This window comes from Chrysemys picta, chromosome 12 (assembly GCF_011386835.1).
Source record: "Chrysemys picta bellii isolate R12L10 chromosome 12, ASM1138683v2, whole genome shotgun sequence".
In the NCBI taxonomy this organism is placed as follows: Eukaryota; Metazoa; Chordata; order Testudines; family Emydidae; genus Chrysemys; species Chrysemys picta.
Genome location: NC_088802.1, coordinates 41,836,250 through 41,849,185, shown reverse-complemented (window position 1 = coordinate 41,849,185; position 12,936 = coordinate 41,836,250). Strand labels below are relative to the sequence as shown.

General features: G+C 50.6%; 1 protein-coding gene across 8 annotated transcripts in view; it reads right to left on the bottom strand.

Annotated features, from left to right (window-relative positions):
• Window positions 1–12,936, bottom strand: part of RNF157 (ring finger protein 157) — an 83,200-nt gene that overhangs the window by 13,236 nt on the left and 57,028 nt on the right. For 5 of the 8 annotated variants that reach the window (XM_065563415.1, XM_065563413.1, XM_065563416.1 and 2 more), the window contains exons 10-18: window positions 12,572–12,731; window positions 11,512–11,624; window positions 10,734–10,972; window positions 9,667–9,775; window positions 8,245–8,356; window positions 7,360–7,544; window positions 6,135–6,200; window positions 4,711–4,759; window positions 1,315–1,425 (exon numbers count right to left, since the gene is read on the bottom strand). In XM_065563415.1, coding sequence (XP_065419487.1) covers window positions 1,315–1,425; window positions 4,711–4,759; window positions 6,135–6,200; window positions 7,360–7,544; window positions 8,245–8,356; window positions 9,667–9,775; window positions 10,734–10,972; window positions 11,512–11,624; window positions 12,572–12,731 — 1,144 coding nt within the window. The remainder of the gene's footprint in view (window positions 1–1,314; window positions 1,426–4,710; window positions 4,760–6,134; window positions 6,201–7,359; window positions 7,545–8,244; window positions 8,357–9,666; window positions 9,776–10,733; window positions 10,973–11,511; window positions 11,625–12,571; window positions 12,732–12,936) is intronic. The other 3 variants (XM_065563418.1, XM_065563414.1, XM_065563417.1) reach the window with 1 other exon arrangement.

Here is a 12,936-nt window from a genome sequence, read left to right as displayed (position 1 = left end):
TATTTGGAAGGAGGAAGAGGGCCTGATGGAATTTTGTGCTGTTCTTTTGCCCAGTATGAAGGCTACTGGATGTCACAGACTATGAGCCAGATCAGCTGCTGGTACAAATCAGTGCGGCTCCGTTGAAGCTGACAGAACGACTCCAATTTACCCCAGCAGCCAATCAAGGCCTGTGTTACTAAAACAAACAATCTATTTTCTGCTTACAAGCAGCACACGTTCCGACATCTAACCAGCAGACTCGCCGCTGCTGTGACTAAGATGCGGCCTACACTACGAAAAGCCACTGTGGTGGAAGAAGAACCAGTAACAACACAGTAGCCCCCGTCCCAGTTGAGACCCAGTCTGGCCAGGCAGCGTACACAGGCATGAACCACGTTCCCACCTTGCGGGACTTCAGCATGATTCAGGACCGTGGATAAAGCCTGGCTCCTGTCCGCATGACCAGACCAAAGCCGCTTTTCACTGCACTGCAGGCTAAGGGGCATAACTGCATGTTACAACATGGGGGCTCTTCACTGGGAAGGTGGGACCCAAAGGCAGACACTGGCTGGTAAATAAACAAACGATGATCATCCAACAACCCGCCTCCATAAACTAGCAAAGCTGCCTAGGCGGGTAGAAACCCCCACCAAGCCAGCATCATTCCTCACTCACGCTCAGCGAGCGCTGACAAAACCGGGAGAAGAGCAAAGCTTCTCACAGGACCTCCCGCCACTCGGCCTCCTAAGAGGTCTGTCCTATGGTGTATTTCTAGGTTCCCTTTTGGACCCTTTTCCTTAGAGGCCCAGAACAGCAGGTTTGGGAGTAGTCAGGAAAGGGGAGATCACTGATCTTCTCCCATGGCCCAGCCCTGTCTGGCTACAAAATACGGTGTTGGGCTACAGGCCCCAGCTCCCTATCCCACCCTCTCACCTGAGGGCTGCATGGTTTGAAAAGGAGGCGGGGCTGGTTTGGCTTCAGGGCTCACCCAGTAAGCAACAGACGGCCGAGACCTACTGGCCACTCTGGTCAATAGAGGCAAAGGATTCATTTCACAGCCTTCCATGACAACTCGAGCGGGAGCAGGAGACTTGCAGTCCTTCCCTGCCCCAGCGGCCCTGATCCAGGACTATGCTCATAAGAAGGTGGGCACTACAATGGAACATCTTCAGCCTGTTTCCAGATGATCTACTGCTCCCGGCTGCCTAGCTACACACACACACACATGCCTGTTGCAGCGGGACAGGAGTGGGGAGTGAGAGATAGGGAGAGTGGAAATGCTGTCCCCTCCTCCCCCCAACCAAAGTTCATGTTCAGCTGACTGCCACTCACCAGGGAAGCAGGCCTCAGAGCACAGCTTATTGTCCAGCGCTTTCACGCTCGCGATGTCAATGTCATTGTTATTGTCACACTCCATACCTAGGAAAGCACCTGTCCTCTGGCCTGTAACGGAGTTAACGCAGTTAGAGAGGCAATTGGGTCCCCCCCTTGGAAAATAAAGGAGAGACGGAAATCAAATGCAATCACATCGCTCTAAAAATGACAACGAGAACTACATGGGTAGAGAGTGGACAATAAGGAGTCAGATCCGTATGCGTGCGTTTGTTTCAAGCCATCCTGCTCCGTTTCCCCAGCCGCCTCCTTTCTTGTGCCATGACAACTGATGTCACCAAGGAGGGCTGCGGAATCCAGGAGGATACTTAACAGAAACATCTGTAAGAGCAGTAATTATGCAGGGGAAAAGGCAGAGAAGAGAGTAGCTAGGAAAAGCTAAAGAAAGCAGCTAGTAAGATTACTCCCTGTCCATGCTCTGCTCTGTATCTGATGCATTTCTGAATATGGGGATGTGGGCTGGAAAATAAAAACGAACACAGTCGACTCTCACTGTGCTGATCGGCGGAGATAACCACGGCCACCTCCCCCAAAATACAAACTGCTGGCAACCTCTCCCCACTTTCAGCACAGAGTTAACTGTCGATCAGACCTAATTTACACAATATACAACAGTGAGGCTTTGCAAAATCCTACTCCATCTTTCTCTGATGGTGCTCTTATCATCCAGATAAAGGGTAGATCTGTGTCTGTTTCTCCTCTCTCATGCCCATTTTACACATGGGTAAGTCAACTGACTGCCAAAGAAAAACTCCCAATTTGCACTAGTAAATCCACCTCCCTTTGCCCAGAGACTTCCGCCTTGGAAGACTGCGTGATCCAGTGCCCAGGGAAATCAATGGGAATATCTCCACTGATTTGGGCACGAGATCAGTTCCTCAGCAGGAATGGCATCCGATCATTTGTGTCTGAGCTGCAAAATGTTCACAGCTGATTTATCTGCTGGTGCAGAATGAAGCCGGATTAGTATTAAAGTGAACTGCAAGGGTTAACATGAATGAACAAAAGACATTTCACACCGCTGCAGTCTTGAGGATGATTATTTTAAGTACGTTTTTGTTGATTTGCTAGTTGTCAAATTTCAGTCACTTTGGAACGAGTCCCCCAGTCATCAGGGCTAATTAGCAAGATTCTACCGTAAAGAAACAAAACAGAGTCTGTGGTGTTATTTTTGCATGGGAAAATGCCATGCTTGGCGGGGGGAGAGAACTGCTTTTTCAAGGTGGGTTGGGGATTTATTTTTGGCTTCATATCTAACCAGAGATGCACAAACATGGAAAGGGGAATTGCTCTGGGTTGACCAGAATGGGCCTTTATTTCTCTGTGCTAACCTAAGGGCTTCCATTGCTATGGTCCAGGTGACTCTCAAATCCTACGCTGTTTTGAAAATGCTGCTCGCGTGTCACTCCAAATACTGGGGAGGTGCATTGGTCCAGACAAGTCTCTACCCGGAGTCCGTCTCCGCTGGACTCGCTAAGCGCAGCTCAGGGTGCGAAGCAGCAGCGCTGAAGCCCAGAGGTTCGGTTTCAGAGGGTGGGGAGGCTGCATGGCCTACCCTAAGGAAGAGTGAGACCCCTTGAGGGCCTAGCACATCAAAGGGGTTCCTCCCAGAGCCTGTTCCAGAGCTGGGGGCGTAGCACTGATTCTGTGGATCCGGGACACCTGGCTTCTTTGATCCCTCCAGCACACATCAGCTACGAATGCTTCAGCTATAAACATGTTCCTTGCAGCAGGGGCTGCTTAAAGAGGATACAGGTGTTGCAAGAGACATTGGGGTTAATTCCCCACTGGCCTAAGTGGGTGGAATTCCAACAAAGTAAGTGAAGTTGCATTTGCTTAAGTCACTGGTGAGTTTCGCCCTGTTAGCTTTTCACCGGCAGAGCTGAATTCATCCCTGGGCAGAGAGTTAATAAGACGCCTGGTCCTGCTCATTTTGAGGGCCCAGCTGGTGCCCTATGCCTCCTGCTGGTGCTCTGTATGGGGGGTAGGTTTTGCCCAGAAAGATTCTGTGCGGCATTCTAGATGCGGCTGGGCTGGGCACAGAAAGGAAAAGGGCCCCGTTGCAGCCGTCCCTAAAGTACAGCTTCCTTCTGAGCCACCCAAGCACACCCCACTGTTTTCTGCTTCTCACGCTGTGTTGCGGATTCCTGGGCACTAGCTGAGCTGGGCTACAATTAACATGGCAGCCTCTGTGAAACCCCACCTTATCCACTAGATTTCTCCTTTCTGATAGGCCACTGTCCACAGTCAACTTGTGGAACTCCTTACCTGAGAAGGTTGTGAAGGCTAGGACTATAACAGAGTTTAAAAGAGAACTGGATAAATTCATGGTGGTTAAGTCCATTAATGGCTATTAGCCAGGACGGGTAAGGAATGGTGTCCCTAGCCTCTGTCTGTCAGAGGATGGAGATGGATGGCAGGAGAGAGATCACTTGATCATTGCCTGTTAGGTTCGCTCCCTCTGGGGCACCTGGCATTGGCCACTGTCAGTAGACAGGATACTGGGCTAGATGGACCTTTGGTCTGACCCGGTACGGCCTTTCTTATGTTCTTATTAGAGCTGGTGCTGCCTGGCAAACAGGCAGAATTGGGAAGAGGAAGAGTGGGAGGATAGACCTGCAGGGTTTCTCCTCTCTGCTCCGCCCGTGCTTTTCTCTCCTCTGTTAATGGCTCATTCTAAACATGATTATTTCTCAGCTGCTCAGTGGAGAAGATAATCCGTCGCTGAGAACGCTTTGGCTTCTGCTCCAGAGGACCTGAACCAACCCCCCAGAGCAGAAACCCCTTCATCTTTGGGATATTCACAATCCTCTCTTCGGTTCGGGCCCATCTCTAGTTTCTGCTGCCCTCTAAAGGCCTGAGCTGCAGCTCAGATAACCAGCTGGAGAAAGGGAGAAGGAGGATCCCAGGACACTGCAAACTGTACTGTCTACACACCACTTACTGTGCAGACAGAACCACGTCCGTGCCTCCCTTAGGGTCCTGATACAGGAATAGAGACTCCTCAGAGCCTGAGTCTTGACATCACAGGATTCAATCACCTGCCTGAACGTACCGCAAAGCCACAGAGAGTCTCCTTCTCCCACCCGCCCTCCGCCAAAACTCCCATCCTCTCATTTTCCCCATTACCCCTCCGCCCTGAGCCCCAGTTCATTGTTATGAAGAGAAGACGCCCCCGTCCTATTCCCCACTCAATAATTGGGCAGGATAGCGTTCCTGGGAAGGCTGGCTCCCCTTCTCTGACTAGGCATGATGCCCTGAGCATACACTCTGCCGCCTGCCAGTGAAACAGAACAAAAACTAGCAGAGAGGGGAGTAATGATCCACGTCTGTTACCGTCTTCCTGGGTGGGAGATCCGTCCTCTTCCTCCATGACATCGTTCCCCTGCGACACAGAAGACAGGCAGTGAACGTGAACAGCAGAGGACTCTCTGTCCAAGAACCCAGAGCTGAGTCCTTCCAACACTGCCAGCCTCCTCTCCATAGGCACACTGGCCACAAACCCATGCTGCCCTCCATCCCCCTGCATTTCCCTAGCTCCCCCAGGCACCCGTAGCCAGACTCACACACCTTTCACTCGGACTCTCCTGAGGGCGCTCAGGATACCCGCTTGGCGCTGTGCCAAGGGACTCAACGGCACTCCGCCCACTCGGGCCAGAGTGAATGTGGCCCAGGCTCCGCAGAACCCAGGCAAAGTCCTGCGCGCCTTACTGAATATTCATCCTCTGAGCTTGTCTCAGGGATAATCTGCATCACTGCCAGAGGATCTGCCCCTCCCACAGCTACTGCCAGTCCTGCTGGGGGGGGGGGGTGCATCTCCTCACCTCACGATGCTACGACAAAACTCTCCTGGTGGCAGTTCTCACTCATCTCAGTTCCCCCCACCCCCCCAAGAACTTGACACTAGTTTCTCCAGCCAAGGAAGACAAGCTAGGACACCGAGTGTCATTATATTCAGGCCACCTACACGGAGCCACTGTGAGTCATCAGCCGAGACAGAACCCAGGGTTAGTGCTGGGTGCAATTTTTCGACTGAAACTTTGGTTGTTTTGTTTTTTTTTTGGCAGTGAAAAAGGCAGATTCTGCAGCACCGAAACATTCTGCAAATGTTGACAATTTGTTTCCATTGAAAAAGAGCAGAGAAGAAATTCTGAAAAAAAATCAAAACGTTTGCTTTCAGTTTTTCAGTCTGACGTGCTTGTTTTAAAATTGCCTTTAATTCTATTTTTAAAAAAATTATAAAGCCTAAAAATGCTCCAAACTGAAATGAAAGCCTTTCACGTCAGGCTGAATGGAACGTTTTGTTGGACCAGAAATGGATTTTTTAAAAACTCTGATGTGCCAAAAATTTCATTTTTGGTTTGACCCAAAACGATTTTTTTTTTCAAATTCTGAGTTGCCAGCAAACCAAATCAAATAATTCATTACTCACACGGCTCTACCCAGGACTTTCAGCACAAAAGCACACGCCTCTAAAGCTTGAACCAAGGAATCGCTCCGTCAGGTAAGTAGCAAGGCCTTATACATGCTGTGGCCGGTCTTAATTTGTAACGAAAGAGGTACCAAATTTTTTACTTTCACAGCTGACCTGGCAAGCCCAGAGGTGCCAGGGTTCAGCCCTGGTACAAATTAAGCACTGCACTGGGACCAGCTGCTAGCAACCGGTGTGATCACACACATGAATCCAGTGTATTATGTAGCTCACTGATCATTAGGAAAGGCTGGTGACAAGGTCCTTCCTTCTGAACATAGGTTTTTACCTCCGCGTCTCGCTCCTCCGCAGAGATACTGACAAAATTCCTATCTGGAGATTCCACAGGGGTTGACTGAAAAAGGAGGACAAGAGAAATCAGACAATTCTACTTGCATGGTGTGTCCGTGAATCAATGCAATACGCAGCTAACGTTCTCCATCATCAGGGGCTGCCCGTAGGTAGCTGGGATAATAGACCCCAGCGCTGTCTTTCAGAAAGGCGAAGGCTCACCCAGAGGAAGGCTCATTAGCCGACGTACTCTCTCTATTTGGTGCTGCACAATTGAGCTTAAAAAAAATATATATTTTTCAAGGAAGATTCCAATCCATGTCCCTTGAGCCAAAAAAATATTTCTGAGTTCAATATACAGGGCTTCAAAATTCTAGTTTTGACAGTAATTTTGTCAAGTTGCTGTTTAGGATAACCCCCCTGGGCGACCAAAAAGCTGAAGTTATTTGCATCTGAAGAAGTGAGGTTCTTATCCACGAAAGCTTATGCTCCCAATACTTCTGTTAGTCTTAAAGGTGCCACAGGACCCTCTGTTGCTTTGTATGACAATAACACCTAGAGGCCTTAACTGAGATCAGGGCCCCATTGTGCTAGGCACTGTGCAGACGTACACGGACACAGTCCCAGTGCTGAAGAGCTGACAGTTTCAGCAGATATATAGGAGAGCCTCAGAGGTGCACTGACTTGCCCAAGGCTGTACAGCAAATCTGTAGCAGAGTTAGGAATAGATGCTCTGTCTCCTGACTCCCCGCCGAGTGCCCTACCCCACTGGACCACGCCGAGTGCCCTACTCCACTGGACCACGCCGAGTGCCCTACTCCACTGGACCACGCCGAGTGCCCTACCCCACTGGACCACGCCGAGTGCCCTACCCCACTGGACCACGCCGGTTCCAAAAGCCAGTTCTTTTCTACAGTGTTTTCTCTCACACACACTTTTGAAATGGATCTAACGGTTACAAAGGAAAGTGGGAGGAGCAAGGGAAAGGAAAGGAGAAAGGCCTCAGGGCTCCTCTGCCAGAAAGTTTTCCTTTATTGTTTGAAAGCAAAAGGTTTTAGAAAATGACAAACTTAGCTGCTCCAAATTGAAATGACAAACGGGTGCATCATTCACGGCACATGCGTTCCAAAGCCATTAACCTTCTAGTGCCCAGAGTGCTGACCCCAGATGGCGATCAGCTTCTCCCCCAATGCATGAAATGCTTGTAGGTCCACTATACCTACCTCTCCTTCTGAAGGAATCCCACTGGCAGCAGCAGGGGATGGGAGCATGTCCCCCTCTTCCTCTGTGCCCGGAGCGACATAAGAGCCAGACATGGAAGACATGGTGTCGGTGCTGATCTGGGAGTGCTGACTTTGGGAGGAGGCCATGGACATGATGGACTGGGCCAGGCTGCTGCTGCCAGGATCTAGGGAGAAAGGGAAGCGTGGAGAACACAGGGCAGCATTAGAGAGGGCAGAGCAGCTGTGGCTGTGCAGGTCTGACTGCAAAGGAAACAGTTTGCAAGATGGATTCTACCATGACGGGTGTCGATTTTGCACGCTCTCCTTCTCCAAACCCTGGTACTGGCGCCTTCAAGCTGGGTCCTTGCCTCCACGTCCTGTGGCCTGGAGACTGCAGTCGGTAACTGCCTTTTGAACACTTGACAAAGAAACCGCTTGTCTTTCTGGGGGGCTTCTTAACTGCGCCAATGGGAATAAGCTACTGCTGCATGCAATGCCTGCATCAAGCCTACAACTTCGGGGCTGGATGCAGGCATCACTAGGTGAGGCTCTCCAGCCATGTTATGCAGGAGGTCAGACTAGATGATCACCATGGCCCCTTTCTGGCCTAAACATCTCTGAAATCTACAGATGGCGGCGTTTGATCATTAAGATATTAACAAGCCAGCTCAAATCCTGTTCACCTAATTCATGCATTACTCCCAGCCAAGTGCAGACATGACTAAGGCAAGCAGGATCAGACCCCTGGAAGCATCTTGGGACAAGATCTTTGTCCTCTCTTCCTCAAATGCAAAGTGCCACGTGCTCCTATGGTGTTGCATAACGCAGCCATCAGGAAGCCAAGTGACCACTGAAATGCTGCTTGTCCCTCATCTCCTACCGTACCTTCTGGGGAGGAGATGGTGGAGGAGAGAGGGGTTCCTGTGCACGAAGACTGATCTATTGCTCCCGAGGAGGACAAGGTGAGGTTTTCACTCTCTGGTGTCATACCATATTCCTGGAAGGAGAGCAAACACACCAGAGTAAGAGGACGACAGGTCCCTGCAGATGAAGCAACTGATTGTAATTTGGTACTTTTCAAGGCATTTAGGGCTCCTGGCAGTTTCTGAATTGGTAGCCCTGGAGATTAAAGTCTTTGAAGCTTCAGGACAATAAATAGAGCAGGTATCTTCACAATGTCCCACTAACATGCCTGTTCTCCAAGGGCCACCTCTAGGGGGGAGAAGGGTTTTTAACTCTTGGTGCTCATTCCGCCTTTGGCCTTGCTGATGAGGCTGCCAACAAGTGAGCCAATTATCAGAGTGCTTTTTTGCAGCATGGACCCCCTGTACATTAGGACTAAAACTCTCCAACTCCTTTCACATTAGCCATCAAACTGCTAAGAGATTCTGATAATGGACTGATGTGGACATCTTTTCGAATGCACTGGAGAATGGGAACCTACCAATGAGTGAGCCGGAGGCTTTCGGGCCATGCACGACAGATTGGTTGATCACCAACAGACTCCACTACTGATCTTTGTGGAGACAGCATCCTCTATCCCTATCGGTCAGAGAGCCAGGCTGAGAGACAGGAGTTCTCGAGTGATATCCCCAGCCCTACCACTGACTTGCACTCTATGACCTTACTTCACCTGTTACCCAACTATACAAGGGGGCTAATATGGACCCACATCACATGGGTATCATGGGGGTCTGACTCAACCTGCAAAGTGTTAGATAGCAGGGGCTGTGAATGAGAGGCTAATTAATGACTCTGCCCAGAAAATGACTGTGTAAAAATAGCACCTACTTATTTAACAGATCTGCCCTGAGAGGGCATTCAGAGTCCAATCTACTAAGTCTCTGCTGTGTTTTACTGCCATCAGCCCAGCAGAACTAACACAGCTCTGGGACAACCAGCAGGATCCTTTCCTGCCTCTGGTCGTATCAGAAATATTAACTGCACTCCGATTCCAAGGTCACCTGCGCATCCCCTACCTCTTCAAATTATGCCCCCAGTTAAATCTGTGCAAGCCCAGAGGGCAACAGGGCTACACGGGGGTAATTCAGAGAGGACAGCACTTGGCTGAAGAATCTTCATTGCTGGCGACGATACACAAGAAAGAAAGAGCCCAGCTTGACTCTCAGATCCCCGGATGAGTTTGCAGGGTTGCCAGTTAGAAAAAAAATAACACAGCTTTGCTTGCAAACTGGACTCATTTTATACAGACTGCAGAACAAAACAAACACGGAATTCCAGAATGCCAGTTCCATGGGTCTCTTTGCTGAGTAGACAGCTAGACCAGAACCCCTGTTAAATAATCACCTCCTCATGCTGATGAGGAGACTTCCTCCTGGAAATCCTGATTTCTGATTCGCTGCAGGACTTCTCATCATCTTCTTCGTGCAGGACCGAGGAAGTCTGGGAAACTGACCTAGCAAGAAGGGGAAAGGAGCAGCCTGTTAACTTACGATTGCTCCAGTGATTTCACTAGCACAACCCATGCGGTCAACGCAACTGGCTGCAGCCCTCCACAGGAAGCCACTGCTCCAGGAGCGGGCCAGTGGAGGGTGTAACAGTGGTAGCTGCAGTCATGTGGCAGGGGTGTTAACCCTTTGTAGCCCAGACCCACATCAGGTCTCTGGGGCACCTTTAATGACAGACAGAACGGCAAGGTAAAAAGTGGTATTTACATGGATCAGTGAAACAAACGTCTTTTCCTTCGCCCTGTTCTCTGTACAGGGTCCTCCGCCCATCTGTTCTGCTTTCTGGACCAAAAATCTGTCCCCAGTTATACCGGGATAAATCCAGAGCTGTTCCACTGGGGTGCTGCCCCCACTCCAGCTGAACCCAAATAGGAGCTGAGGGTGTTTGACATCCGATAGGACCCAGCCCTTAGCCAACACTTGGGGTTCCTTGGCATTGGCATATTCATCCTTCTACTGCAAGTCTCCACCACAGCATTTCTGCCAAGTGCCAACGGTCCCCTGGAGAATCAGGATGCAACAGACACCTGAGGCAGCACTGAGGGGACGGGGGAGAGGATGTTTCTCCTCCAGCATGCTAGGCAGTACCACACCATTAGGGAAGAAGCACAGGACAGATAGGACCCATTAGGGGAAGATCCCGGGGCCTGATGCAGAGGCCGCTGAAGTCAATGGAAGGATTCCCATTGGCACCAAAGGGAGCTGGATCAGGCCCTTCAGAAGTACATGGCTTTACTGGATGTGGGCCCAATCCTGCCATCCCTGCTCTGCCCTCCCCCAGTGGGTATTTTGGAAGCTAAGGGCTGGGGACTGGACCCTACGAGGAAGCTTAGGCCAGAGTCCCTCTCCCTCTGGCTGCAAGAGCGTCCGGTAACATGCGGAAGGGAAAGGCGGCGAGTGACTTACTTTGATAGGCTCTTCTTGAGTTTGAGCCCTTGGCTGCCACAGTCCGACAGGCGGTCAAGGGGAGAGAGCGTCCTGATGGGAGGCAGGTGGCTGTCGCTGCCATACGACGGCAACATCCCTGCCCCGTGGCTGTCCCCAAGCCCGTGCAGCGGAAGGGCGGCCGGGGACGGAGTGAGGGGCCCGTTGAGAGCTTCCAGCAGAGACACTACCTCGTAGCCAGGAGGGATGTTCTCAGAAGACTACAGGGAGCAGAGACAGGCCTGGGAATGAGCATTCAACAGCCCATGTTTCACAACACAACTGCCCCCTCCGCTCCGGGCAGGGCAATTCATTCCAAAGCGGCGGCCTATAGATACGGAACTTGGTGGCCAGGAACGCAAGGGCCCGAGACCACCGCTTGGAGGGAGGCATAGAGCAGGCAAGGGCTGTGCAAGCTTCTACCGCACCCTTCAGCCCCCTACTACGCTAGCCTTGCGCCCTACCTCAGCTTTGCCAATGCACCTTCAACCTGAGCTACAACGTCCCTGACTAGTCCAGCCCCGGATTCCCCACCCCGCACAGCTCTGCCAGTGCACCTTGTTCCTGGATGTTGTGTGAGTTCAGCACTCCCACAAGATCAGGCTTGAAAGTGGAAGGAATTCCCCTTCCTGGGTTATCCTTTGTTTAGAAGCCTGGGAGCTGTTTTGCATCCCAGTGACTATACACCGTGGGGAGTAACAGCGGGGTCAGGACTACGCATGCGAGGGCTGATGGGTTGGCTTCTCTGGTCAATACTCACCGAGTGCTCCTCAGAATCGGACGTTTGGGAGGCGATGATTGGGCTGAAGCTGGTTGGAGAGAGAGGGCCAAGTTTTTTCCTCATTGCTCGGATCTGGAGCAAGGCTCGGAATGCTGAACAGTGGCGGGAGGGGAGGGAAGGATACAGAAAGTTCATTTCTAATATAACAAGTGGGAGACCCAACCCCCCCGGAGAATGCCGCTTGTTTTCATAAGAGCCGTTTTATTTCTTCTATTCCACGCTAGTGAAGGCCATACAAAATCGTCCGGATGGAACTGGAGGTTTTTGCATTTGTTCAGGATTGGAGGTTTTGCATTTTGTTGAAATTTCATTTACATTTTGTGTAAAACCTGCAAAATTTCAGGTTTTTCCACCTTAAAAATACAGCTGTTTTCAGTGGGGGGGAAAAAATGACGTGTTCATCACTCAGGACAGATCTATTTTCAAGCAGGAGACACTAACATTTTCAAAATTCCAAACCTGAAGTTTTGGTCAAAGATTTTTGCCCCAGAATTTGCAAAAAAAAAATGTTGAATTTTGGTATTTTTTTATCAATGCCAAAACCTCATTTCACAAAATTTTGAAAAAAATAAAAACCAAAAACCCACAAACAATGCAGGTGCAAAATTTCTTGAAATGAAATTATGAATGGTGCTGTAAAAATGATAGAAAGGGGTTTTGCATGGAGCTACCTCTAACACCAGGCAGATGACGATGTCTGTCAACGCACTAGCGATTCCATTAGACCCTCAGTGCTTCCTAGATTCAAGCCCTTATTCCAGACCAGCCAACTCTTATTCACTAGTTAGGAGCAACTGCTCTCATTCCCTAGGAAAAGGCCAGTGCCAGCCAATCTCAGCTCCATGCACAGAGGCATCACATGAGCAGGTTGGGTGAAGCTAAGAGTTTTGTCTTGCTTGAACTCCATGTGTAGCGTGTGCAAGACAGATCTTCCCAAGCTAAAGAGTAAGCCAACTTGGGACAATGCCCCCCCTCAATCCTCCCCCATAGGAATCAGTCCTCTTCCACCACGGGATCTGAAAAGAGCCCCGAGCCTTACGCAGCCTGCAGATGGGGCAGTTGTTGGCTTGGTAACGCAGGGTGTCCGCACAAGTGTTACAGAGGCAAAGATGGCGGCAGGGTAGAATCAGAGTGTCCCGCACATCCGAGAGGCAGACCACGCACTCGGCGCTGTTATCGCTCACCTCGTCCTCAGCCACCTGGGCAGGAAGAGAGAGAATGAGCCTCTCGAGCGGGGCGTGGCACAGTGGGGCTCTGCAGGGGGAGAAAGCCGTGCCCTTGGAGTGGCTGCTATCGCAGTGGGAGCCTGCAGCAGCCCTGGCAGCTCCTGTTCTGCAGGGGTCAATGGCTCACAGATCTGCAGAGTGGTAGATCAACTGGCCCACCTCAGCCCTTAACCCGCTG